This window comes from Ammospiza nelsoni, chromosome 24 (assembly GCF_027579445.1).
Source record: "Ammospiza nelsoni isolate bAmmNel1 chromosome 24, bAmmNel1.pri, whole genome shotgun sequence".
NCBI classification, from domain to species: domain Eukaryota; kingdom Metazoa; phylum Chordata; class Aves; order Passeriformes; family Passerellidae; genus Ammospiza; species Ammospiza nelsoni.
Window position 1 is genome coordinate 2,278,349 of NC_080656.1, and position 27,946 is coordinate 2,306,294.

A 27,946-nucleotide genomic window follows, 5' to 3' on the forward strand; every position below is an offset into this window, starting at 1 on the left:
ATCCCGGCAGCAAGGAGGCTTTGGGGATCGACCTGGCTTGATCCCACCGGGACCCCACCTCTCCCTGACAGCATCCTCAGCCTCTGATGCACCCCATGCTCCCAACTCAGCAGCTTTGGGGCAACTCACCTCGTTCTCCCTCTAGCTGAAGGCTGGGAGCGTTGGTGAGCCACTGGTGACCTGCTCCCTTTCCTCACTCCACATCTCAGGGCTCAAAGGTGATGCCAACTTCCAGATGGGCACTGACCCTCACTTCTTTCAAGGATTCTGGGAACCTCTGCAGGGAAAGCAACCAGCTCTGGCGGTGCTCACCCCTCATTAAAAAAAATCTAGCAATTCCTCCAACAATGACCCCAGGAGCAAAGCCCTGATGTGAAAATCCACAGAGAAGAGCTCGGCACCTCCCCAAACTGCCCCAGAGAAGGAGAAGGATGTGTGGAAAGCTCTGTACGTGTTTGTTTGATTTTATTAGGACCGACACATTCATCGTATGTCACAATGTCACCGATGGATGAGCTCCAGGAAATAAAACCCACCGGCCCCGGCGCGGGGCTGGAGCAGGAACACGCTGAAAAGGCATAAATGCGTCCTCCCCCACCCCCCTCCCTCTCCCTCCCCCTCCCCACCTTCCCCTTCTCACAGCTTTGATTGTATCCATAAGCAATGGGTCGACAACAAAACAAATAAAAATAATCATTGTTTTTTCCCAGCTGCCAAGTTGTTCTCACAGAGAGTTTTGGAACTCGATTGAAAGGAAAACAAAAGAAAAGGAAAAAAGGAGACTGAAAGGAGAAGAAGACAAAAAAAGGGTAAAAAGTGAAAATAGAAATAATAAAAATAAAAGAAGCAAAAGAAAAAAAAAACAAAGGAAAATGATACAGGAATTTAAAAAACAAACAAAAAAGACAAGACAAAAAGAAGATAAAAAAAGAGGAACAGAGAGAAAAAGAAAAAGAAGAGAAAAAGGAGAGAAATAAGAGAAAAAAAAGATTAAAAAAAGACAGTAAAGAGAAAAATAGGGAAAAAATAGTGAGGAAAAAATAAAAAAGCCAGGAATTATTTTAATGTTATAAAAATAAAATAAAATAAAATAAAATAAAATAAAAGCAGATATGGCAACGCTACTAAGGATGTGGAATACGTCACGGAACCCAAAGTCTTTGCAGGCAACACTGTTTGGAGAGAGGAGAACACTCGATGGTGAAAAAAGTGAAGTCCTAAATTATATACAAGGTATCTAAGGGTGGCTTTGAAAAACAGTCCCTGGCCCGGAGTTGGGTTTTCCCTCGCCGTTATCTATTGCTTATTGAGTCAGATCCAGAGGAACACCTAGAGACGGATGCATCCAAATGAGACACCGTGGGATAGAGGAAAGCCCAAGCCCTCAGGGGCGGTCTGAAATCGCCGTGTGCACTGTCCCGTGTGGAATGTACCGAGGCCGCCCCGCGGGCCGGGCGCTGCTCGCGGCCCCGCAGAGGGGAGCGCCCGCGGCCCCGCGGTGCTGCCAGGCCGAAAAGTCCCCGTGCCCCGGCGGGATCCCAGTGAGATGGAAAACGGAGCGCGAAGCCCTGATCCTTATGAAGGACGAGACTCAGTTGTTAAATTTTAAGGGGTACCCGATGGCTTTTTCCAGGCACTCTACCAAAGAGCCAGCAGACAGAAAATCCCTCTCCACTTCCACAAATTTGATGTAGATGGATTTGGGTGAGACGCCGGGCTCTACGACGCAGTTCTGAGATAAAAAGGCGTTGATCCCGACCCAATCTTTGCTGAAGGTTTTGGTGTTTGCCTGGAAGTGTAAAAACAGGCACTGCTGGAGAGTCCGGACCTCGGCGATGCCGAGGTAACAGTAGATAATCCGGGCAGATTCCATATCCACCCGGAGGGAGGCCTGTGGGGAGGGCACCTCCAGCTCCCCTGCAGTCTCATTGCCGGGGTCGGGCGCCCGGTGCTCGGCCAGAGGGGAGGGGAGCTTCTCGTGGCACTCCTCATATCCAATGGCGTACAGGCCGGGGCTTTTTGGGATCCCTCCTGGTAATAAATACTGCACCACGTTCCCTCCAGTGGGCTTGGAGTGAGCGATGGGAATCCAGTCGATCTCCATGTGCAGCTCCAAGCATCGGGCTTCGCTGATGGTGATCTCCAGGAATTTGTAATAAACATTTTTCCAGTTCATTTTCTGTACTCGGGTCATGATCACCCGACCCTCGGGTTTTTCTGAGTTGAAATATTCCCGGAGCCGCTTGCCCAGGGGCACCTGGGAGCTGATCTCGGCGTAGTGGTAACGGATATCCTCCTTCCAGCGGGTGTTGTAGCCAATGCCAAAAATGGCCAGTTTGTTGGAAAGGTGGAGCCTGGAGAAGTCCGTCCAGCTCTGAAACAGCTCCCACTTCAGCTGGACCGACTCCAAGATTTGCATAATGTTCTGCATGACGTCACGCTTCCTGCAAATGAAGAAATGGAGAGAAGCATAAAGGCATCAGAGCTGAAAGCTTTCCCAGGGAATGCACCAACATTCAGAAAATGTTAATCCCCATCAGCTTTCTTGCCTGACTTTTCTTACTACTACATTTCTGGGGTAGTTTATAGGTTGTAAACAATGTCCTGATGAAGGAATTTTAAATTAATCTTGACAAAACAAAACCAAACCCAACCCCAACTCCTCCTGATATCAAAGCATCTCCAAGGAAGCATGTATCTGGCACTGCTGAATAAACACACACTTAACTACTGGGTCATTCCTTACAATCCTGGGCTTCTCTCAGCGCATGGTTCATGAGCTGCATCCCAAACTCACAACTGCCACTCAAAACACTTCTGCCTCGTTGTTATCCCCAAATTAATGCCAGCAAATGGGACTGTGACTGCAAAAACCCCAATGGGAGCATGAAGCCACTCCCAAGGGCCCTGTCCCTGTGCTGGGGTGGAAGCACAGCTCAAGGGACCAAGCCCCTGGAGCAGAAGAGGCTCCCAGACACATCCCAGATGCTGTGGGATGGACAGTGGCAATCCCTCCAGACAGCCAATTACGAAATCCCCACGCTCCCAAAAATGTGTTTTCACTCCCAGCAGCAAGGTTTCAGAGAGGGGTTTACATCAGGAGAGAGCATCTGTGTGCACCTGCAGCGAGCTGGAACAGCTTCCTCCAGGATAAATGAGACCATTAGGGTGTAATTAGCTGGTAGGAAGAACTCCTAATTTGGGAAGTTATTGTCCTATAATGAAAGCTGTAGAAGATAATGCAACTTGTTTGCTAACAGAGAAATCTCTCTTGGTGCAACAAATGGGATGTAAAAGATCTTTCCATGCAGCTCTCCTTCCTTTATCCATTGTGCCACATCTGGAAAGCTGAACTGGGGAGACCTCTGCACTCCCAGGAGGATTTTTTCCCTTCCACATCCCACCAGGAGGACATACTGTACCAGGTGACACAGGTCTTGTGCAGGGCACACACAAATTTCCCTGCTCCTGCAGGTTCCTCAAGATCCCTTGAACTGCCTAAAACCAGCCCTTCCCAACAGCTTCCCAGTGGGGTCCAGCACCAGACTGGTGAGGGACACGAAGCCTCTAAGAGCACATACAACACCCCACAACCAAGGCTGATCCTGGCAGGTGCATTCCTGCCCAATAAAAAATAAAAATATCATCTGTGGGGATGAGGTCTTTTTCCATCATAATGTATGTAAGGGTTCAAACAAAACTGGACTAGGAGCTGCAGAGCCTTCCTGTGGTGCTGGAGAGGTCCTACTTCAGAGACTTTCATTCCAAAAAACCTTTTACAGGTCTAACTACAAGGCATGTGATTCTGGCAAGGTTCTCCAACTGCTGGGTGTCCTCTGGGCTCAGGACACAGAGCTCTGGTTTGACATCTGATGCTTGGTGCACACCACCTGCAAACCTCACCTGTGCTGGCCAAGCCCCCCTGAGCATTTCTGAGCATCCAGGTTGGGACAGCTCCCTCCTCACAGTGACACCAGCACCACATCCATCACCACCTCATCAACCTCACCTGCCTTGTAGGACCAACCATGTCAGAAGTTCCCTGAGAAGACCTTCAAAGGCATTTTGGGAAGTACATTTCCACCACCACTGGAGTGTACCTGAGTTTCTAGAGCACTGAGGAGGGACAGGCTGGACAAGCAGAGCCCAGGGGTTCTTAAAAACATTGATTCCATCAGCACTGAAGTTCTGTTTCTTACTACAAGTTATTCTGAGGAGTCAGTTCCACTACCTGGCAGTAATGGAGAGGAATCTCAGACAAGAAGAATACGTGAGTAAATGGAAATGGATTTGGGGTAAACAAACACTGGCAAAACTCATTTAAAACTTCCCTGAAGCTTTGCCATGCTTGGAAAATATCTTTTTGAGGCTTCTGGAAGTGCAAGTTTACCTTCTGGGCACAAGGGGGTAGGACAGCCAAGGGGACAGGGCAATGCTGGAGCACAGCTCAGTGTCTCAGCACTGGCACACACAATCCACTCCTGACAGCAGCTCAGCTCCAGTTATTCCCTCCCCAAGGCAAAGACAGGAGAGCACGGCGTGGGCAGGTTTTCATTCAACAGCTGAGGAGCAGAGTGAGGAATGAAAGCAAAGCCCCCACCTTTATTAAGTGCACTATAAATACTCTGCTCGGTTTAGCTCGGCACAACCCAGACCCAGCTCGGCTGCATTAGTCACTGCAACTGCTCCTGCAGGGGTGGGAATCACTGCATGGGAGCTGAGCTTCAGCAGCAGACTGAAGGGCTTTCCACAAGGAACTCACTGCTTTCAGCACAGAGGAGAACAGGGGAAAATGAATTTTAAGTAGTTTTGCTTCTCAGGTTTAGCATCTTCTTGCTTTTGCCAGGACCCAACTTGGCTGAGCTTTGCATTCCCAGGATCTTGACAACTTAGCCAAGCAAAAGTACCATCAGCAGTAAAAATTACTATTATTTAATTATGTATTCATGTAATTTTCATTCATTCATTCATCAATTTAAAATTATTTATTAAACATGTACTTATGTATTTGCTTTATTTGTATTGTTAATATTATAAATTTTTTAGGAGGACAATGGGAGCTGAGCAGAGGGTTTAACCTGTTAGGTGTCTCAGGACAATCTCACTTTTCAGCTGCAGAAGGTGCCCTAGAGCTGGATTTTCCCTCATCATCAAACCATCACCTCCCTGCTGGAGTCTGGGACCTGCCTTTCTTCCTCCTTGGAAGCTTTTGCAATTCAAATGAGGAAAGACTTGAGACAAGAGTAGGCGCAAATTTGTTCTGAGGCAGACTTCAAAGGGCCCAGAGCAGCTGCTTGCAGAGAAGATCCACGAGCTTTCTCTAGTTCATCTTCCCAAAGCCAGCAGAAATCAAACCACTTCTCAAAGTCTCTAAGTACTACTTCACTTGTCAAAGCAGTTTATTTGGAGACAACAGCCAAGGGCAGGCAACAACAGAGCTGACATGGGGAAGGAGCATCCTGAGGGAGGATGGGCCATGGACACAGGTTACCTACTGCCCTTTGCTTCCATGCTGTCAAAAATAAACTGAAAGGTGGGAAGCCCCTGTGTGTCACAGACTCAGAACACTTTGGCCTGCAAGGGACCTAAAAAACTCATCTTGTTCCCATCCCTGCCATGGAGAGGGACAGATTCCACCAGTCTAGATTGATCCAAGCCCTGTCCAGCCTGGCCTTGGGCACTGCCAGGGATCCAGGGGCAGCCACAGCTGCTCTGGGCACCCTGTGCCAGGGCCTGCCCACCCTCACAGGGAACAATTCCCAATTCCCAATATCCCATCCAGCCCTGCCCTCTGGCAGTGGGAGCCATTCCCTGTGTCCTGTCCCTCCATCCCTTGTCCCCAGTCCCTCTCCAGCTCTCCTGGAGCCCCTTCAGGCCCTGCCAGGGGCTCTGAGCTCTCCCTGGAGCCTTCCCCAGGTAAACACTCCCAGCTTTCCCAGCCTAACTCCAGACCAGAGGGGCTCTGGCCCTTGCAGCACCTTTCCCTGTCCCCCTAGAGGAGCCCATGGCTCTTTCTGTGTCACTTGGAGACACAGTGCCTGAGTGGGGGCAGCTGTGCTGTCCCACACTGCTGGGAAGTTCAGAGGAGATGGGATATCTGCCCTCTGACACCCAGGCAGGTTGTACACGTGCTGTAACTAAAAGCTATCCATAGAATGCCCACTAAATCCCTAAAGCTGCAATTGGCCTTTTTTCCTCCCAGATTTATAACTCACTTTTTTCCAGCCCTTTCAGTATTTTGGGGCTGTGTGACACCTTATCTTCATCCAGCCCTCCTTCATCCATAAAAATAACCATTGGTTATATTCATTAATTGGTACTTGAGGAACCTGGTCCAGACATTCCCTATCCCTTTCTCCTTTGCTCACATCCATTCCCATTCCCACAGCACTTGAGTGATGGCAAAAACTTCCTGTTATGAGCACAAGCAAACTGCACCAACACAAACCCAGCACTGCCCAGGGCAGGGAGTTCCTGGAGCCATCGCTGTGCTGAGTCCTTGGGGATCTGAGGAGAGAAGGAGACACCAGTGCTGGGGTTTAAACAGCTCTTGGCTCTCACACAGACCTGCACTGGCACCTGCAGCAACGTGCTCGCCTTCCCTGAGCTCCTGCTCCATGGCTGAGGGACAGCCTGGGATCCAGAGGGATTGGGACAAGCTCAGTCAGTGGCCTTGGGGAATCTCATGAGGTTGAACACCAAGGGCAGGTGCTGCACCTGGGCCAGGGCAACCCCCAGGATCATCCAGGCTGGGGATGGAGGGATGGAGAGCAGCTCTGGGAGAAGCCCTTGGGGTGCAGGTGGGGGAGAGCTGGACAGGCCCTGGCCCAGAACCCCCCTGTGCTGGGCTGACCCCCAGCCTGGGCAGCAGGGCAGGGGGGGATTCTGCCCCTCCGCCCCCCAGGTGAGATCCCACCTGCAGAGCTGCCCCCAGCTCGGGGCTCCCAGCACAGGGAGGAGCTGGAGCTGCTGGAGGAGCCCAGAGGAGGCCACGGAGATGCTGCAAGGAATGGAGCCCCTCTGCTCTGGAGCCAGCCTGGGAGAGATGGGAGTGATTATCTGGAGGGGAGAAGCTCTGGGGAAAGCTGGGGAGGGACTCGTGACAGTGGATGGAGTGACAGGACAAGGGGGAATGCCTTCCCACTGCCAGAGGGCAGGGCTGGATGGGATATTGGGAATTGGGAATTGTTCCCTGTGAGGGTGGGCAGGCCCTGGCACAGGTGCCCAGAGCAGCTGAGGCTGCCCCTGGATCCCTGGCAGTGCCCAAGGCCAGGCTGGATGGGGCTGTGAGCAGCCTGGGACAGTGGGAGCTGTCCCTGCCATGGCAGAGGGTTGGAATGAGATGAGCTTTAAGGTCCCTTCCAACTCAAACTATTCTGGAATTCTGTTTCTCTATGTCCAAAAGCACACCACAAGTTTCTCCAGGATTTGAATGATTTCTGGAGACAATTTCTGCTGAAAATCTGCCCTTGACCAAGAAAACAACTTTGAAGTAGGCTATCTGCATTTCAAAATGCCGTGCAAGGAGGTGAAAGAGTTTGACAGCTATTTATCTACTGTGGCTTTTAGATGAAATTTTATTTTTTAAGATAATAAATAAATACCCAGCTTATCTTTGTATCAGCTGTGCATCTTCTGACTGCTTTTAACCTACTGAGTCAGAGTTTACAAGTTCCTTCTCCTCACAGACAAGGGGAAAAGCAGCTTTTAGCAAATCTGTGCATTGGAAAATGCTCTGTGCTTCCACTCTGCACGTAGGATGAGTTTATCACTGGCATGCTTCACAAAATGCCCCAGAGTTCAGAGACTCCACTGCATTTTAGAGGGAATTTGTGGGGAAAAATGAACATAAAACTTTAAAAGGTCTCATTTACGAAAATCTAATTCAGCTGTTCATGCACACATTAAAACTTGGAAGAGAAGACTCATGCGGTCCAAGCCTTCATCTCAGAAAATTCAGGATTATTTGCTATGCAGCTCCTTAAAGGTAAAATTATTCCAGAACAGCACAAAGAAACTGTTCAAAGTGGCAGCAACAAAGTTTATACTGAAAAAAGCTATTTTTCTCCAGGTTGTCCCTAAGTTGTTAAAAATGAATTTGCTCCATGTGAAGAAAAAAATCACTTTTGGCTATGTGAATATCCACCTGAAGTGAAGAGTTTACCAAAGCTACTCTACTGCCATGGAAGCTTCTTGTTAATTATTTTTCTTTTAAAATTATTTTTATTTTCTCAAGTTATTTTAAATTCATTCCTCTTCTTACTTATTTATATTTATGTTAAATATTTTAGATAATTTTGTTTTCATTGAGTTCCAGTACAAAGCCTCTGTTCTATATGACTCATCAGGGATGTTCTATTGCTGTTCCCAGTGCTGGTGACCTCCTACCCTACAGCAGCTGATTTTCTACCATGGAAAATCCCAGTAACACTAAAACCCACTGGTGTGGGAGCTCCTGTGAGAAACCCCAAAGGATCTGTGAGCCTGGGCTCACTCCCACTGCAGACAGACCCACAACCACCCCTAAAGGCTGGCAGAAAGCTGCCCTGCACAGAGCAAATACAGCACAATTCCTTTCATTTTTGGGAATGCTCTGTGTTATTGTTGGAGAGCAAGGGAGAGTCAAAGCATTCAAAAGGCTCCAGTGTTTGGTAGATTAAACCCAGCCAAAAGGTTATCAGGAAGGTCTGGAAAGTTATAAAAATGAAAGTCAGAGACTCCCAAGCTTTGGCACACTTTCCCACCAAGGAAAGGAGCTGCTCTCGTGGATTCTATCCTCACATCCATGTAGTAAGTCTTGTTTTATTTTCTGAATGGCAAAGCCAAGGAGAAACAGAGTTGTGAAGCTTTTCAGCTGTTCTGAGGTAATGGGAATAATGCATAAAGCAGATTCAACTGTATGAATAGTCTTGCACAATGTATTTATAATTATAAACAGAAGTTTCAAATATCCTCTCCTCCTGCACATTATCCCCAGGGAAATACATTCCAGGGTAAAACATTCATAAATTACTTACTGCGTGTCTTCTGAAGATTCCTGTTTTATCTTTAATGTTCTTTTCGTGGTAGGCATTTCATCTGAAAGGTAAAATTCCAACACATAATTAGATTTTAAATAATGTTCTTAGAGCTTTTTTTTTTTTAAGAGCTTGAAATTAAATAAAAAATAACTCTGAGTTGCTTCCTAAGCCAGGCAGTCTGCTGGAGTTCTTCATGAGACAGCTCCAGCTCCTACACCCTCTGTAATTGATTGAGTTTTTCTTTAACTTGGAAAAGATATGGTCATTTAGGTTTTGAGAAAGATTCAGATCCTTTCATGGACAAGGCTCCAGTCCCATCCATTAAATCACACATTGACAGAATTGCAAACTACATTGTTTCAAGGGAAAAAAAACAAGAAAAAGCAATTCTGTTTCTAATGGCACACTTCAAGAGGAAGCAGCAGCAGAACTGCATCTGTGTTCAATTCAGAGCTTGTGTGCCAAGTGCTTTGCTCACAACTCCTGAGCATGAAGGGCATCATCAGCCCAAGCTCACGCAAATGTCCCCAAACTGGTGACAAACCAGGAGATCCCAGCTTGACTCACCACAACAAGCCACACCAGACAGAATTAGCCATCATTTCCATACGTTTTGTAACGTTTTTCTTCTCCCCACTGTTTCTCTCCCACATATTTCTGACTTTTAAATCCCCCAGGGAAGGAGTCTGAGGAACTGGAATGTGGTTAACAGCCAACTTGCAAATTTTAACATTAAACTGCGATCTGAGGCTCTTCCAAAGCATCCTGACTCACCAGTCCCCCAAACACAGATGTGTACAGACACCCAACTGCATCTCCTCTCCCTCTTTCATCCCATAAATGGGGAAAAACAGCCTTTACACAATTCACCTTCTTCACTTGCATCTCCAGTGGATCTGATCAGCTTAAAGCTCCTGCTGTGAAAAAAACCTGCTCAGGGTAAGGGAGGAACACACACCCATAAAAGCAGTAGCTTGAGAGAAATGTGCCTCAAGAAAGCCACTTCTTCCCAGAACTCCTCAGATTGGAGTGTATCTTCTATCAGGGATGTGGTACCCTGATCTGTTTAACAAAGTTCAAAAAGCCATGAGCAACAATTAAATCTCCAAGTTAATTTAAAAATTGACTTTTAGGCAATAATTCAGGAAGAAAAGCACGTGGAAGAGTTTGGTTTAGGTCTCAAACATCAAGTGTGAGCTTGCTTGCTATTTTTTCATTTTAAAAAAGGCCACACCTCTGGATATAGATATACTGACATGTTTAATATCAATATATCAAGGTAAATAAGAAAGAGCAACATTTTTTACAGTTGTTGGTGTTACCAGCAGCAGGCTGAAGCCCTGTTCACAATTTAAGTAAATGATGTTTGAATGGTAACACCCAGGTACCACTGGGAGGGAAAATATCTCCTGAATCCCAAGAGAGAAAATAAAACTGGGAGTGAAAGGACAGACAGGGAAGCTGTCACCTCTGCTGTTTCTGGGCAAACAGCCCTTCTTTCCTCCAGTCCTGATCCATGATTTGCTTTTGATTAAGTGAGGAATTTCTGTCCCTTTTCTCTCCAAGGATGTGTTTAGCACTGTGTGTCACAGGCATGTTTTATGAAAAATCCTTTCCTTATGATTTTTTCTCCTGAGAAGTTGAGAGGCCTCAGGAACAAAACGTAAACAATGGTTATCTGCTGCTGTGGAATGCAACAGGTGCATCTGGGATTGGTCTCATGTGGTTGTTTCTAATTAATGGCAAATCACAGCCCAGCTGTCCGGACTGTCTCGGTCCGTCCCAAACCTTTGTTATCATTCTTTCTTTTTCTATTCTTAGCTAGCCTTCTGATGGAATCCTTTCTTCTATTTTTTTAGTATAGTTTTAATATAATATATATCATAAAATAATAATAAATCAAGCCTTCTGAACATGGAGTCAGATCCTCGTCTCTTCCCTCAACCTAAGACCCCTGAGAACATGGTCTCAACACGGACCCCTGAGCACATTCTGAGAGGTGAAAGCTGGCACAGAGATGTGTGTGCCAGACCCCCAGGAGCACAGGTGAAGCCCAGGGAGGCAGATGTGCCAAGATGGGATTTCTTACCCAGCTCCTGCTCGCCAGTCTGGTAGCAGTGAAGATCCTGGCTGTGGTTTCCCCAGTCCTCCTGAGAGTATTCCTCCATGGTGCTGCCATCTGACTCCAGCTCCTGGTACAGACCACTGCTGTTGATGAGGACGGGCTGGCAGGGCTGGGAGTCCCATCCTCCCTGCCCAAACACCTGCTCCAGCTGCTCAAAGGTGTAGCTGCTTTTCCTCTTGCCCACGCCGTGCTCCTTGACGCGGCTGTAGCACCTGCGGAGGGTCTGAGAGAGAGAGGCAGCTCAGTCAGGGCTGTGGGGCTGGACCAGCACACAGGCACCCACACACACAGGCAGAGTTTAGGGCTTTGGGGGTTATTTCTGTTGGTCATATTTGCCCCATGTTCATGAGCAATGCTCCCAAATTAATCTACACCCACCAGGAAGCATCATATAGATCCAACATTCCCGCTTAGCGTTAACATCCATGACACAGGACAAGTTGTGTAGCAGCTACAGATTCCTCAGATTTAATTTGAGTAATTTATTCTCTTTCTTGCTTAAAAAAAAAAAAAATAAAATCCCCAGATCTCCTATGGATGCAGGGAAAAAAAAAAAAATAAAAATACCAAGAGCCCCCCAGTCAGAGACACCAATCAGCCAGGAAAATGCACACCTACTACGAGGAGGAGAAAGCAGAGCTGGTGTTGTGCCCACAGCTTGGAGAGGGGAAAGCAGGGAGGAGAGAGAAAGGAAAACAGAAAGATTTCCCCCAAAAGCAAAGACAGTCCAACCTTCCTTACTCTGGTAAGAAGACACAAGGTACAAAATGGATATGCCTAAGCTATTCAGCTAGGAAAATATTTATTACTTACATATTTTTGCATTCCTTACTAACTCACTCTGTCTCTTGTGAAGCTGCTGAAATTTAAAAGAGGTCAAATCAATAATGCTCCCAGTTCTCAGACTTTGATATCAAGCATCAAGTAAGTAACAGCACTGAGGTGGCTTGGTAAGAGCTGGGGCAGAACCTCCCACAGATGCCAAAGCCTCACCCAGTTCTGGTGATCCCTTTGACACCCCACATCAAGGGCTAAGCCACTTCACTGCTGCTGGATAAGCCTATGGTTCCATCCATGTTTTCCCCCTAATCTGGAGCAAAACACAACAACTTGGGGGTAAAAAAACTAAAGCCTTCTACACAACCCTCAGTGTGGTTTTAATTCTACCACTGCTCTGATTTTGAAAGACAATTATATGCCCCAGGTTTTCTGGATCTTGGGTGTTTTTTCAGATTGGTAAACTGCTAGAAAACATTAACTTTTTAAGAAATTAAATTTATCAGATTGCTGAGGTTCTAACTTGAACGGCAAAGCTGTCTCCAGAAATCAAGAGAGGCATTAATTTGGGAAGGACTAATTCTGCTCCCTTGCTTTCTGCAGGAGGACTGTAATGGACAAATCATTACAAAAACTATTTGGTTTTTTTCTCCCCCCAAAGAAAGGAACTTTTAAAACTCCAGAAAGCTGGAACCTACCTAATGCTCCTCACACACTGGTTTAACAGCATCAGCAGCAAAGGGATACATTTCTAACCAGTTTCCTCCTGAGATTCAGAGCCCTGGGGGCAGAAGCAAAACCGCTAAGCAGCAAGTCAGTATTACCCTGCTGTTTCAAACAAAAACACACGAAAACAAGACAAAATAAAAAATAACCCATATAAACACACAGGCAACAACAGGCATGAGTTATTCCACGGTTTAAGGTGGAACCCTTCCCACTTTTGCCACAACTACCTCAGGATAAACAGGCAGATCCTCTTTGGATGGACACCAGCACATCTTAACTTTCTATCTGTGAGCAGGGTGGAAAACAACCTGCTGTGCAATCTGGCACCAAAACCCAGCCTGGAAACCTGTTGGCATTTGCTGGTGCAAGAGGGATCCCTCAGGCTGGGGTATAGATGCATTTGGTTGTTAGAATTCACCTTTCTCACTCCAATTTCTCTCTGTTCAGCTCAAATCTCACTGACCAATAAGGTCAAAGTCATTTCACTCCTGTAACTCTAAAATCCACCCAAGTTAGATTTTTTTAAATTTATTTCCCAGGCCCCAGCTCTTGTACCTGTGCCAGCTTATCCATAGGAGTTAAACATGGATTTAGAGCCTCCAGCTGAATTTATTAGCAGCCTTCAAGTGAAAGGAACTGTTTCCAAAGCATCCCTACGCTTGGCCAAGCCCTCTGGGGATGCCCCACACCCTCAGCCACTCTATTTTCACACCCTATTTTCAGCATGTGCTTCAAACATCTCTCCCCACCAATGGGGTTATGGAGGATCCCACAATAGGTTGTAGCCTAGTAGTAATTAATTATTTCAGTCAGGCTGCAATCTGGCTTATTTTACTATCAAAATAATTTAGCAGCAAGTCAATGCAAACAAGTAGAAAAACTAAAGGGAGCAACACAGGAAGGGGGATGAAAATAAATGAGCAACAGAGTGACTGCTCATTATTGATACTTTTGGGGGTACTGCCCAGATGCTCACCTGGCTGTGTTAGCTCTGCTTCTGCAAGCAGGTAACCTCAAATTTGAGGGAAATAATCTCAAATATAGGGACTTCCAAAGCACCAAAGGGCCTGTGGCTAAGCAGATGGTGGCTCTTTGGTCTTGTGTGCTGGAGAACCAAGATTCCTGCTAGCTCTTTGTTCTTGGAGGCTCTCCTCAGTGTCTCCAACGGGCAGCTCCTACAACTTCCCTCCAAATACCACGAGTCAGCCTTGCTTCATGTAAGTCCACAGGCTTCTCTTCTTCAGAGAGCCTGCTAAGACCTAAATAATTGCTCAGACCTCAGGAAACCTGGACATTTTATCACCCTCAACCTTTCTCTCACCATTTCATTCTGCTCTCCAAGATCTAAGATCTGGTTTTTCTTACGCACCTCCTCTACTCCTCCCGGTGTCCAGCTCAACTCCTGCTCCGTGGCTCCTGAAGTGCACACACACAGATTGATACAGATACAGAAAGCAGGAAATGTAGGACAAGTAACTGAAAACAGACCTGATCACTGCCCAGTGACTGCTCAGACTGGAAGAGACCGAGGCTTTTGCTTATTGTTCTGCAACACTGCCTGCAACACGAACACACATTATCCCCACTTAATTCATCATCAGGAAAACCAAAGGAGGAGACAGTCACAAAGCTCATTGTGGGTTTTCTCACCATTTCTAACTCACGAGTCCTCATCTCTACAAGTGAAGCCACCGAAGAACCTGGAGCTCTGCAGGAACTGCAGGATGAGGATGAGAAAAACCTTTAGGAAGGCTGCAGACATGGTCCTCCTCCCAGCACAAAAGTAAGATGAGAGAGGACCAGACCACAGCAAGCTTTTTGTATAAAACCTGAGGTTGTCCAACATGGAATGCCAGATCCCTGATCTGAGACAGGCTCTTACTCAGGGGGAAGCTATGGGCTCTGCAGAGCAGTTTGGTGGCCTGTGGCTGTGTCCACATTTTAAGTTGATTAATTTACAGCAACCTAAAGGGGTCCAGAGCACCACCTAGCACAACACTCAGCTTCAAAAAGGCTCTTTTACTTAATGTAGAAGAGTTCTCAGCTTTATATCCCAAATAAAGAACAGCAGTGCCAAACAGCTCCCTCCCTCATCACGCCAGGATACTCACAGGAAACACAAGGTGAAACTACACTGGGACAAAAGAAACAGCTTTTGAAGCCTGGAGTGGTTGTAGGGAACAGTGAAAGGTCTCAAAGCTTTCATTTTTAAGTTCCTGGGAGCAGAAGGTAACAAATCTGTGCAATAACTTCAGCTCATGAACTTTTAGGTTAAAAGCTATGTGCAAGGCAGGAGAACACAAGACTTACATGGGGTATTGCCTCAACATGGCCCATTTCTGTGGTTTATCAAAAAGAAAATGAGAAGAGCAGCACCTCAAACTCTTGGGAGAGCCACACACCACTGCAGGAAGGCAGCTGATGACACCAATGCAACTCCAGCATTCCAAACAGGAATATCCCTCTGCAGAATGTGAGAACCCAGCAGTCAAACGGCCCCCAAGAGCTCAGGGTCAGTCCCAGGAGCTGCCACAGCCCAATCTGCAAAGGCTCCAGCCCCACAGCTGGCTGCACATCTGCACTGTCCCCAAGCACAGCACTGGGACACGATGGCTGTCACAGTGAATCACTCTCTGTATCAAACAGCAAGGCCATGGCTGTGTCCTGATTTACCCAAACACACAAGGACTTCCTGAAGCCTCAGAGGAAAAGCAATGGGAATGCCCTCACATGAGGGGAGAAGGGTTGGGGGTAAATACAGACAAGGTGATTGTCCTGACTGAGGTAAGAACAAAGCTCTCTTTGGACCATGAAGAAGCCAAGTCACCCTGGCAGACACAGGGAGGGGGACATCAGCTGAGGCAGGGCAGACTCAGGTTTTTGTTAGGGAGAGCTGAAACTGAACAAAAACTCACAGCCACCACTGCCAGTTGCTAAATCACAATTAAACATAATACAAAATACACCCCTCTTGCCTGGACAGGAATTATTTACACCAATTTGTAAATCACAATTAAACATAATACAAAAGAAACCCCTCTTGCCTGGCCAGGAATTATTTACACCAATTTGTAAATCACAATTAAATATAATACAAAAGAAACCCCTCTTGCCTGCACAGGAATTATTTACAGAAGCTGCACAGCAAGCTGCAGAGGTCAGCCCCCATGAGACAGGACTTTGCCAAGAGGGAATGAAGTTGGGGTTTCACAGGCTGTGTCCCATCAGGGTGAGGACAGCAGTGACATGTGGGGCTGTGACAGCAGAGCCCACAGTGCTGTGAGCTCAAATCCACAACCTGCGAAGATGCTCCACTGCTTGCTGCTATCAGAATGCTCAGGAGGATCCTCAGACCCTCAGCAGGGATTTGTTGCTATTTGAGCCAGACCCCTGGAGAGGAGACTCCAGCACTGCCTCAGAAAGGCTGCCAGCTGGGCACCTCTGGCTCTCAATGCTCCTGGTTTTCTTCAATCAGAACTGGATGAAAACAACAGGAATGAACCTGTCAGAGCTTGAGAAGGCAGAGAAGCACAACCAGACCCACCAAGCCAAGGACTTTGTAGAGTTTGGATGTAGTGGGTGGTGCTCCAGACAGAGCTCAGCTTGCAGAGATCACAGGGTCACAGAATATCCTGAGTTGGAGGGACCCACAAGGATCACCCAGTCCAACTCCTGCCCTGCCCAGACACCCCAACAATCCCACCCTGTGTCTCAGGGTGTTGCCCAAATGCTCTGGAGCTCTTGCAGGATCAGTGCCATGACCATTCCATGGGAAGCCTGTGTAGGTACCCAACCACCCTCTGGGGAAAGAACCTTTTCCTGATACCCACCCTAAATGGATGAGATGCCTGAGTGAGCTCCACTTGCCCCTGACGTGACCTGTTCCAACATTCCTGACTTTGGAGCAATGAAAGCCACACCTGAGCAGGTCACCTTGTCTTTGGAAACAAACTCATTCCAAAAATCAAAGTTGAAGTTGTATGCATCTACTTGTGATCAGGACAAACAGCATTACACCACTCACAAAACCAGACCTTTAAGGAAAACTCAAACTGCAGCAGCCTGGATGAAAAGAGGTCTGAGATGTACTCAAGAAACCATATCTATGCAAGCCTTGAGAGATCACAGACTCAAATCTCTGCTGGTCCTCACTCAAGTGAATGGAGGGAGACCACAAGCCCATCCAGCAGAGGAAGAGCAGCACAAATCATTCCACGGGTGGGAGGGAAAACCCTGCTGTCCAAAATGAGCTTCACTGAAGGGCAGAAAGCACCAACATGGGCAGCACCACAAGGGAAATGGCTTGTGTTGTTCAGAACCCTAAAACACTTCACATCCAACAGTGTCCCAGCTGTGTGTGACCTGAGGTCTCTAGAGGAATGTCCACACCACTCCAAGTGCTGTGAAAATGTTACCAAGGAGACCAATCCCTAAATCCATGGGAAAAAGCTGGAACTGAAATACCAAAAGTGACTCAAACCCCAACTTTCACCACCAGTGGGGCAAGGTTTGGTAACAGGTGAGACCACAGCACCCAGAAAGCTTTGTCTGCTTGGCCCTCCAAATTTACACACTCAGCAAAGGGAGGGGAGCAGGATTCTGCCCCTGTGACAGCACTTGAAGCACAGTGAGGATTTTTAACATCTTCCCAAGTCCTCCATGGTCAGAGAGCACTACAGGAGAAAATTGTGTGTGCCCAGTCTAGGATTTAATGTTCCCAAATCTCCCTAAATGAGATTTAATGCTCAAGTTTTGCCAATCTGTCCTCCTGCAATGAGTTCCTGACCATGAGCTGTTTCTGTCTCAACAAGACAACCTCCCAGCTCCCTCTGGGAATCATTCTGCACCCATGGAATGAGCAGTGCATGGCCCAGGTACACCAGAATGATCAGATGTATTCCAGACACACAACACAGCTGCAGAAGCCACTGGATTGTAAAGACACAAATCTTGCATGTGCAATTCAAGCCACATTCTTACCAGCACAACAGCACTCTGGGAATACCCCAGCTGAGAGCAAATCCAAGAGTGTTCATTCCACAGGACACTCACATCCCAGAAATGCTCCTCTGCCACAGCCCCACAAAGGATTGAAACAATTCAATCTGCTCTTTGGCACTGAAGGTTTATTTTTTCCTGCTGTAAATGTCAACAAAAAGTTGCTCCCACCTACCAGAGCACATGAGATCCTCCAGTGAGAAGCTGGGCTGCTGGGAGGGATTCAAGGAATGGCAGCCTGGAAAACCCAGCACATCTGAATCTATTTAAGCCAAGGGAAGAAGGGGAGGTAACCTGAACACCAACACACATCACAGCCCAGGGAAATAAGGGGATGGGGAGCTGGGAGTGAGACAAACTCAAGATAAAGACACCACATTGAAAAGAAATAGAAACCCAGAATCATGGAATTGGTTGGGGTGGAAGTGACCTTAAAGCTCATCTTGGTCCAACCCTCCTGCCATGGCAGGGACACCTTCCACCATCCCAGGGTGCTCCAAGCCCTGTCCAGCCTGGTCTTGGACACTTCCAGGGATCCAGGGGCAGCCACAGCTGCTCTGGACAGCCCATGCCAGGGCCTCAGCAGCCTCACAGGGAGAATTGTTTCCTAATATCCCATCTATCCCTGCCCTGTCACTGGGAAGACATTTCCACTGGCTCTGCCACCCCAGGCCCTTGTAGAAAGTCCCTCTCCATCCTTATCAGCTCAAATCAAAGGCAAAGTTGCTTTGAAGGTGGATGCTTGGCATGAAATGCACCCAGGCTCCATCATTTGACATTTCAGGATCACCAGGACAGCCCCTCCACTCACTGCAGCCAAGGAGGGAATTCTGGCTGAAATCCTCTCATGTCCAGCAGCTCACAGCAAGCATTCCTTCTGAGACAGCTGTGCTGGAGCAGCTTTTCCTGCCTTAAAAACAACTCCATGCAAGGTTTACAGATTGTTTGCATCACAGAGCAGCTAAAACCACAGCCCCCTTACAAACAAGCCCCACCATCATCATGTTTGTGTTGCCTAAAGCAAGAAATACCAACAGCTGAAAGTCAGGTGTGATTTTGCATCCCTTCCCATTTCATGTGGGTTTGTGGCACTCCCATCTATGATTTATTCTTTCTGAAGCACTCAACCAGCATCTTCAAGGTATTTCTTTTCCTTTTGAAGAACAAATTACTTTTGTGGACAACCACAACCCAACCAAAACCTCCAGTCACCCATTTGAGAACAAGAGGAAGTTGTTACACACACAAAAAACCTCAAAAACAGCAGAACTGGATTGGCAGTGACACTTGGGAATTCCTGCAGTCAGGAGTTAAGATGTTGGAACTGCTGCTCTTTGAATCAATGGGTTGGCATTGACTCTGGGAAAGGCAAAATAAAAGCAGAATTCACATTTCTGCAGTAGCTGAAGAAATGACATTTAAAAAATGCCCTGAAATTAGTTTTAACAGCAGCTTCTGAGAAGGGATTTGTCTCTGCTGGGGAAAGGCTCTCCAGCCAGAGGATTTCCACCCTGCAATGCTCTCTCAGCCCAAGTGAGCCATGTGCCATCAGCAGGATGAGTCTTTGATCCACCTTCCATCCAGATGCAAGCAAGAGAAGCAGAAAATCTCCCACGGGTTTAAAAAAAAACCTTAAAATCTGGTATTGAGGAACAACTGGAGCCCATTATTTCAAGAACATTATTTTAAAACTAAACAAACCTTTACTGCCTGAAAACACCCCTTGACTCCCACAGCTCTGAGTGCAGCACCTGAGCTCTCCTGTGCTTCCCAGAGCATCCCAGTGGAAGAGGATGAAGTGATGGAGTTCCACACACTGATGGAACATGTTCTGTGCACCCTGTGACCTCCAAGCTGTGTGTGGCCTTCACACAACTCATTTTCCCATGCTTAAACTCCCAGCAAACCTCCTGCTCCTTAGTGGAAGCATCACCCAGTGCAGGGCACAGGATCCTAGCAAGGTTTGGCCAAATATTCCATCACCTGCCTTAAAATCCCAGCTCTAAAGTCAAACCTGAAAACAAACAGCTCTGCATGTGCTGCTGTGGGAAGGTGATGAGTTTCAGGATAGAAAACAAGGCTAAATCCTTGCTCAGGAACACAGGGAACAGGAAAGGGCTGGATGGAAAGAACAGAGAGTGGCACTGAACAAGCAAGGATTAAGGACAGAACGTGATTTGAAGGGGTGAGGATGCTATGGCACACAAGACAGCAGAAATCAAGATGTTCCATTCTTCCTGCAGCTCCCAACTGCAGAGCTACCCAAGCCACAAATCTCAGAGCCACCAAGTCAGACTCAAGGTCTCTTTCCAAAGGAAAAGCTGCTGGAACATTTGTATGTGAATCCTTAAATTTGAAATGCCAAAATGGTCCCTAAATTTGAAACAGACCCTCCCAGAGCAGCTCCAACCTGACAGCAGCCTCTGATGTGCAGAAAAGCAGATGCAGATGGTGAGAGACAGGCAAAAATCTGCACTGGGACCTTTCTGCACACCCTGTTTGAATTAAGAGAGAATGCACCCATGCCATACAACTGGAAAACCCTCTGCTCACAAGCTGATTTGTTCCTTTCCAGCTCAAGTGGCTGTTGAGACTCAAGATTTGGTGTGTCCAGGGAATGCAGGTGTTCCCAAGGAAAGCAGTATGGCATCCTTATCTAAATTCATTTAAAAACCAGCTGAACCTGGAATGTTTGCAGCACCATTTATTATCCAGCAGCAAAGCCTTGAGCTCTGTCCCTTGATGGGCATTAAGTATCCTATAAAATCATGGAAACACAGAACATTTTGGGTAATAAATGGGACAATGCAGCTCCTTCATCATCTCCCCAGTCCTGTTTTGAGTGAGGAGGATTCCAAGGTGCCTGTGCCCTCCTCTTGCTCCTGCAGCAATGACAATCCTCCTGCTCCATCCCAGAGGAATCCATGCATGACCCCTCCACATCCAGGAGTGACTTCTGTTTGTGGTGGACCATGGAAATGCCAAGCAGCCAATCCTGCCTGGAATCCTACAAAAACTGGGATTTTAGGGTTGGCAACAGCTCCCATAACAACTATCTCAGCCATCCCTGGAACAAGGGAAATTCTTGACACCCAGGAGAGCTCACAGCTCCCAACAAGGGCTCATTTCCCAGCAATTCCAGCCCAAAACCCCCTGAGGGATTTGGAAAAGGCCACATTGCTGCTGCAGGACTGTGCTGAGGAAGGGCCTCACTGTGGGGTCCAGGACATGCAAAGTTTGGGTGGATGGTGCCAGGGACAGCACCAGCATTCCTGCAGCTGCTGCTGCCCTGCACATGGCCTGAGGAGAGGCCAGGCTGTGCACAGGGGCACTCATGGATGGAACACAGATAATTCCCTTCCAGAGTGTTGAAGGAGAGCCCAGCCTGATGTTCTGCAATCTAGAAACACCTAACAGGTCTGTCAGGAGCTGTTGTTGGTGATAAATATCAGCCTTGAGCTCTTTTTCTGCTCTTTGATGGGTGGTTTCTTCCAAGCTTAAACATTTCAGGGGCAAAGATGTGTTCAAGCCTCACCTCTGAGGAAAAGTGGGAGAACCCTCAGCTGCAAGGAGCTCAAATTGCTGGGAGTCCCAAAATCAGCTCCATCCAAACCCAGAGAGCCAGTTCTGGGCTGCTCTGACAGTGAGGTGACACCTCACAAGCTGCCAGCACACCCCAAAACTGGGGCTGGGGACCTCAACAGCACTGACTGCCATCCCCATCACAGCCCAAAACCACTGCACAAAGCCAGAGCACCTCAAGGAACTTTTCCATCATGCAACTGCCTCTGGCAAAGCTCACATAAGAGCTGATTCATGCAACAAGCATCTTGAGAGCCACCAGAAAAACCTCACAGAATGACCAGGTTGGAAGAGACCTTCAAGATCATCGAGTCCAACCCAACCCAAATATCTCAACTAAACCCTGGCACCCAGTGCCACATCCAGGCTTTGCTAAACACATCCAGGGATGGGGACTCCACCACCTCCCTGGGCAGCCATTCCAGAATTTTATCACTCTTTCTGTGAAAAACTTTTCCCTGCTATCCAACCTGTATTTCCCTTGTACAGCTCGAGGCTGTGTGCTCTGGTTCTGTCAGAGGGACTCCAAGAGGCTTTGCAGAGCAGCAACTTTCCTCTCCAAAAATATTTGAGTGTGCTCAAGGGAAAAAGGTCCCTGAGCAGCAAACACACAGACATGAGGGAAATACATCCCTGAAATACATCTAGAACCCAAAATTTCTATAGAAAGTGGGTTTGCTTTGAGTACCTATTCCAGGACAGGCTGCTCTAATCAACAGGGATCAAAGTGGAAATTTCTCACTCTCAGACACTCCTGATGTTGCAGCATCCCTAATTCCATGTATGTTGCAAGTTAAAGGCAGCCCAGGTGTTCCCACCTGAACAGCCCCAGCAGGTGTTGTTAAGGGATGGGAAGAGGAAGGGAGAAACAACCAGTTCACTGAGCCCCAGCAATAACAAAACATTTATTTCTCACTCCATCTGAATTGGCTGCAGGAGCCCAATGGGTGAGGAAAGGAGAAATCAGAGCCAGAGGGAGATCAGAGTGTGTAAATCATCCTCCCAAACATCATCCACATTTACAAACTCAAGCCTCACAGCCATTTCCACATCATCCAGTGTCTCCTCTCTGTAAAAGGAGGATGGACAAAGGGGCTGCTCCCAAAGCAGGAACCAAACCCAGCCCTTTTCTCCAGGGAATGATGGAACTGGAAAGGCCCCTCTGGAGAGCACAGCTCATGGGGCTGTTCATCAATCACTCAGGAGCTCTGTGAAGCCACAGAACATCCCTGTTGAGCCAGCAGACTCCACAAAACAACTCCACAGCAAAGGGCAGAGCCAGGAGTGCAAGAGCAAGCAGAGCCACCCCTTGTTACTGGGGGAACTGGGAGCTCTGTTTTCCCAAGGGGGGCACAGGGAACAGCCAGGGCCAGCCCCTCATGGCCAGGGGACGCTGGGGGACCCAGGAGGGGACAGAGCCAAGCATGGCACCCACAGCACTTGGGGCCAAAGGAGGACACCCAGGGGAAGGATCCTGCTGGGGCTGTGGGACACAAACAACTGGGATGCTGTGTCCCTCCCCACTCAGCACCATGGGATGCTGCCACAGCCCAGCCACGGGAGAGGAGCTGAACCCCTGGGGAGCAGTGCCCGTGTCCCAAAGGTGCTGCTGGAGGCTACAGGGACAAGGCAGGGACCCAGAGGAGGTGGCAGCCAGGAGACACCACTGGAACCACGGAGAGCCAGGCAATGGGACACCCTGCAGGCAGGGCAAGGGCTGGGCTCAGTGCTGGGGAGAACCTCCAGAAAACTGCAGCGTGGACACCCCGAGAGGCCCAGCCCTGGGGACTCGGTGCCCCCAAATCCAGGGCCGAAGGACAGACTGACACCCAGAGCCAGCGCCAGAGGATGCTCAGGACAGATCCCGAGGGACTGAACCGCCGGGACGCGGTGCCCCAGGAGCAGAGAACGCTCAGGAGCGGCTCTGCAGGGAATCGATCCCGGAGCTCACCCAGCCTGGGGCGGGCACGGGCACCCCCGGCCCACCCTCCCCTCCCGCCCCGGGCCGCGCCGCCGCCCCCCGGGGTACCTTGATGCGCTCCCGGCACTGGGACGGGGTGCGCTCGTAGCCCAGCTCGGCCAGGGCGCGGGAGACGCGCTCGTACATGGCGGGCCCGGGCGCTTTGCTGCCGAACACGGTGCCCGCTCCCTCCAGCTGCTGGTACCGCGCCTCCACCAGCCGCTCGTTGCCCCACACGGCGATCAGCGCGTTGGTCTCCGCCGGCGTCCAGGACATCCCGCGGCACGCGGCGGCCGCGGCGGCGGCGGCGGCGCCGCCGGGCGAGAAGGAGACGGAGGGCGAGGCCCCGCCGCGGGCGCCCAGCGCGGCCCCGCCGGCCGCCGGCCCCGCGCCCAGCGGGGAGGCGCCGCTGGGCGTGGAGGGGTCGGACAGGCTGGGGTTGCCGTCGCTGAGCGCGCCCGGTGAGCCCGGCGACAGCACCTCCATCTTGGGGACGCGGAGCGGTGGCTCGGCCGGTGGGAGCTGCGAGGAGCCGCAGGGCGCCGCCATGATGGGGGTGCGCACCGAGCGGGCGGAAGTGACGCGATGTTGGGGAGGAACTTCCTGCGCGCCGGGGAGGGGCGGTGCCAGAGGAGGCGGGACCGTGACGCGCAGAGGGGGCGTGGCCACGACAATGAGAGGGGCTGGAGGGCGGGGGCGTGGTTCCGATGGAGGGGCGTGGTCAAAGGCGGGTATGGGGCGGGGCACGGGCGTAGTGGGCGCGGTTATAAAATGGGCGGGCACGCTGTTTGTGTGGTGAGTAGGCGTGGTCTGTGTGTGGGCGTGGCTCAGCCTCCGCACCACCCGAAGTGGGCGTGGCCTATGTGGGCAGGGCAGGGTCCCCTCAGCCCCCTCAGGGCAGGGACCCTCCAACCCCTCCCTCCCACCGCCCGCGATTTGCCCTCGCCCGAGGACCCCAAATGTGCGGCCGGGCACCCCAAAGGTCAGGTGTAGCCCCCCAGCCTTGGAGAGGAGCATTCCCGCCGTACTGGAGCTGAGCTCGCCGCTCCGGGCCGAGCACGTCCCTCCGGACTGGGCACCCCCTATTCCTGTGGAGCACCCCTGGGCTTCCAGAGCTCCACACGCCTTTACTGAGCATCCCCCAAGGACTGAGGCTGAGTCCGGGGGACGGAGATCTCTCTTTCCCCACCTCTCTTTTCCCACCGCTCGCTGTCCCCGGCCCCGGTGCCTCCGAAACCCCGGGACCCCAATTAAGGGTGACCGTGATTGATGAGGCCGGGCGCAGCTCGCGGGGTGTGCGGGGACACCCCAGCTGCGCCCCAACTCTTCGTTAAGCCAAGACTAACGAGCATCGGGGAGATTCCACCTCTCCCGACCCCCTCAACCCCCCCCATCCATCCAAGGGGGGTGGTTAGAGAGGTCCTATGGGACCCCCACCCGGGTTGTTAATTAAACGCTTTAATTAGGGCCGTGTTGGTTAAACAAATGGCGGGGGAGGAGGATGGAAGGGGACATCCCCCCTGCCTCTGTCTGTCCCTGCTGTTCCTCCCCGCAGCACGGCGCGAAGCCATCAGCAGTGTAATTATACCCCTCTAATTAGCGGGATTAGGGGCTAGCTGCGGATCCCACACTCCATCCCCCACCCCGAGCGGGCTCTTTGTCCCTGCTGTCCCCAGGGAGTGTCCTCCCAGTGGGGAGACGTCCCCAATGCCTACATATCCTCAAAGGGATGTCTCTGCTGCCTCCACATCCCCGAGGGGGTAATGAGCAGAGTGCCCCAAAGGGATGTCCCAATGGCAGTCCTGTGGCATGTGCCCAAAGAGATGTCCCTGCTGTCACCACATCCCCGAGGGATCCCCCAATGGCAGTCCCGTGGCACGTCCCCAAAGGCATGATCTGCCCCTGGCATGTCCTCGGTGCCACCACATCCCCAAGGGGTTGTCCCTGCTGCCAGCACATCCACCCACTGTCACCACTGTGACATGCCCCCAAACGGACACACAGCTGGTGTGGTCCCAGAGGGATGCTCCTACTGCCAGCATGTCCCCAAAGGTGTGTCCCCAATGTCAGCCCTGCATCACGTCCCCAAAACGATGTCTCTGCCACCACCATGTCCCAAAACAGAAGTCCCCACTGCTGGAGTGACCACAAGGGGATGTCTCTGCTGCCACCGTGTCCCCAAAGGTATGCACCCGCTTCCCTGGAGTGTCCTCAAAGGTGTGCCCGCACTGATGTGTCCCCACTGCCACTCCTGAGGCATGTCCCCAAAGCGATGTTTCCACAGCCAGCTCTGCTGTGTGTCCCCAGAGGGCCGCACGCATCCCATGTGGGGTCTCCAGAGGGGTGTCCCCGCTGCTGCTGTCCCCTCAGATGGCCATGCCAGCTGCAGCGTCCCCGCAGCTGTAGACCCCCAAGCCCCCCGGAGCTGGCCAGACCACGATTAGAGGCCGGGGAGGAGGGGGAGGGCGGGCCAGATGCAAATGAGGGTGGCGGTTAATTAGGGCCTGAACACTCATTACGGCCGAGAGCAGCTGATTGCGATGCAGCCCCGAGTCCCGGCAGCGCCATTTGACCGCGCGCTAATGACGAGGGGGTGGGGGGCGAGGGTTGAGGGGGGGACAGGGGGGTCCCCCCAGCCCGGCTCACCCACGGCACCTCCGCAGGCATTCCTGGGAGGGGCAGGGTCCGTGTCAGCCCTGCCGTGAACCGGGACCGTGCCTGGGCACGGCTCAGCCCTGCCGTGAGCTGTGGCAGCTCCCAGCCAAGATCACTCGATGTTGTGGATATTATGGACATTCTCAGCTGGGCTCACCTGTGAAACGGGCTCTGGGTGACTTCAGCCACGCAATGAGTTGTGGCCATTCTCAAATGAGACTCATCCGTGCAGCGACTTGTGACTGTTCTCAGGCTTATCCGTGCAGAGGATTGTGTGTGTTTTCAGCTCAGACTGAGCTGTGCGAGGATTTTTGGGTGTTCTCAGTCAGGGCTCACCATGCAATAAACTGTGCCCGTTCTCAGCCAGGGCTCACCCATGCAATGAGCTGTGCCCGTTCTCAGCCAGGGTTCCCCCGTGCAATGAGCTGTGCCCGTTCTCAGCCTGGGATCACCATGCAATGAGCTGTGCCCGTTCTCAGTCAGGGCTCACCCATTCAATGAGCTGTGCCCGTTCTCAGTCAGGGCTCACACGTGCAATGAGCTGTGCCCGTTCTCAGCCAGGGCTCACCCATTCAATGAGCTGTGCCCGTTCTCAGCCAGGGCTCACCATTCAATGAGCTGTGCCCGTTCTCAGCTCCTGGGGATGTGCGGACAGCGGGATGAGCAGCTTGGGGAAGCGGTGGGGAAACACCCCCTGGTCCCCAGCACTCCTCGTTCCAGTCAGTCTTCCTCCAATTCAATAGGCATAATTAAAAGTCCGCCAAAAAGCCGAGCGGACAAGTCATTAGACCCACAGCAGTGTGCTCTGCAATTTACTGACCTGCTTGTAATTAACCTCCTGCCGCCAAAATACGCCGCTGAAAAGAAGTATAAACTTATTAGTGGCGACGGTGGCTAATTAAAGCGAAAGCCGTAATTATCCCGAGATGTGGCCGCAGGCAGGGAACTGATGAAAGGGGAGAAAAGGCGCTCGATGCAATATTGGGAAGGACGCGGGGATGCCGAGCGAGGCAGCGCCCTGCTGCCGCACGCCGGTGCCCATCAGCATCCTGAGCGCCTGCATCCCGATCCAGCTGCCCTGGCCGCCGCACAAAGGGGACCCAGGCGGGCTAATTCGGCGCGGGGGCAACCGGCACGCCCCCCTCTTTGTCTCCCTTTCACAGCCAATATCCCGAGCCCAGATGGGTTAATACATAATGCAGACAAGCAAGTAATTGCTTGCCTTTGTGAGGCCGTCAGCGCTGGGTCCCCGGCCCTCTGATCCCCCATTAGCGGCCATGCAAACAAGCCTTCCACCCAATTAAGCCCAGCTTTGATAAAGCCTTTCCCAATGATGTGGCGGTCCCAAACTAGCGATTCGCACATGAGCCACTACCTGTTAAACCCGGCGTCGGCTTCCTTCGGGGACGAGCATCCCTCGCCTCTCGCCATGACCCAGCTGCCGAGCTCTGCCCGGCTTCCCCCGGCCCTGAAGGGAGGCTCGGCTGATAAATGATCTCGACAAACTCTATATTAAAGAGGTGGAAATGGGATGTTAATATACCCCAAGCCGCTCGTCTCGAGAACACATGGGCTCCGGCTTTCCAAAGATGCTGGTAATGAGGCGGGCTGGGATGCCCGCGAGGAGATCTCGACGCACCGGCCTCCTGCGCCTGCCAGGTGCGGAGGACAGACTGACACTCGTCCTCTGAGGCATCCCCACACCGCTCCACAGAGGCTCCATGGGTCATCCCCTAAAGCATCTCAATCTGCTCACTGAAAGCATCCCACCAGCATCCCCTAAAGCATGCCAGCGCACTTCCCTGGAATATCCCAGATTTATTCCTTGCACACCCTGGCATCATCCCCTAAAGCACGTCAGTGCGCTCCCCTAAATCTTCTCAGTCATCCCCTAAAGCATCTCACTAAGCTCTCCTAAAGCATCCACTAAAAAATTCTGGCACCATCCCCTAAAATATCCTGGCATCAACCCCTACAGCACCCCAGTGTCATCCCCTAGATCATGCCAGCATGTTCATCTGAAACATCCTAACGTTATTCCATCTCACACCCTGGCATCCTCTCCTAAAGCCTCACTGTCATCTTCTAAATCATTCCAAT

General features: G+C 50.4%; 1 protein-coding gene across 2 annotated transcripts; it reads right to left on the reverse strand.

The window, feature by feature from the left end:
- Positions 1 to 657: 657 nt before the first annotated feature.
- MSANTD2 (Myb/SANT DNA binding domain containing 2) lies at positions 658 to 23,740 on the reverse strand. Of its 2 annotated transcripts, XM_059488335.1 has the most exons (6): positions 14,021 to 14,048; positions 12,621 to 12,703; positions 11,959 to 12,004; positions 11,110 to 11,368; positions 9,018 to 9,078; positions 658 to 2,444 (listed from the first exon to the last, which is right to left on the reverse strand). In XM_059488335.1, the coding sequence occupies exons 3-6, from the start codon at positions 11,968 to 11,970 to the stop codon at positions 1,592 to 1,594; spliced, it is 1,185 nt and encodes a 394-aa protein (XP_059344318.1). In that variant the 5' UTR covers positions 11,971 to 12,004; positions 12,621 to 12,703; positions 14,021 to 14,048; the 3' UTR covers positions 658 to 1,591. The 2 variants fall into 2 exon arrangements, with proteins under 2 accessions (XP_059344318.1, XP_059344317.1); XM_059488334.1 differs by lacking the exons at positions 11,959 to 12,004; positions 12,621 to 12,703; positions 14,021 to 14,048 and adding an exon at positions 23,261 to 23,740.
- Positions 23,741 to 27,946: the final 4,206 nt, after the last annotated feature.

Bases quoted from the DNA above. Each gene is read 5' to 3' on its own strand.
- MSANTD2 (XM_059488334.1), bottom strand. From the start codon at position 23,740: ATGGCGGCGCCCTGCGGCTCCTCGCAGCTCCCACCGGCCGAGCCACCG. The intron at 11,369-23,260 runs GTACCCCGGGGG...TCTCTCTCTCAG, and splicing joins AGTGCCGGGAGCGCATCAAG to ACCCTCCGCAGGTGCTACAG. The intron at 9,079-11,109 runs GTAAGAAATCCC...TTTACCTTTCAG, and splicing joins GACTGGCGAGCAGGAGCTGG to ATGAAATGCCTACCACGAAA.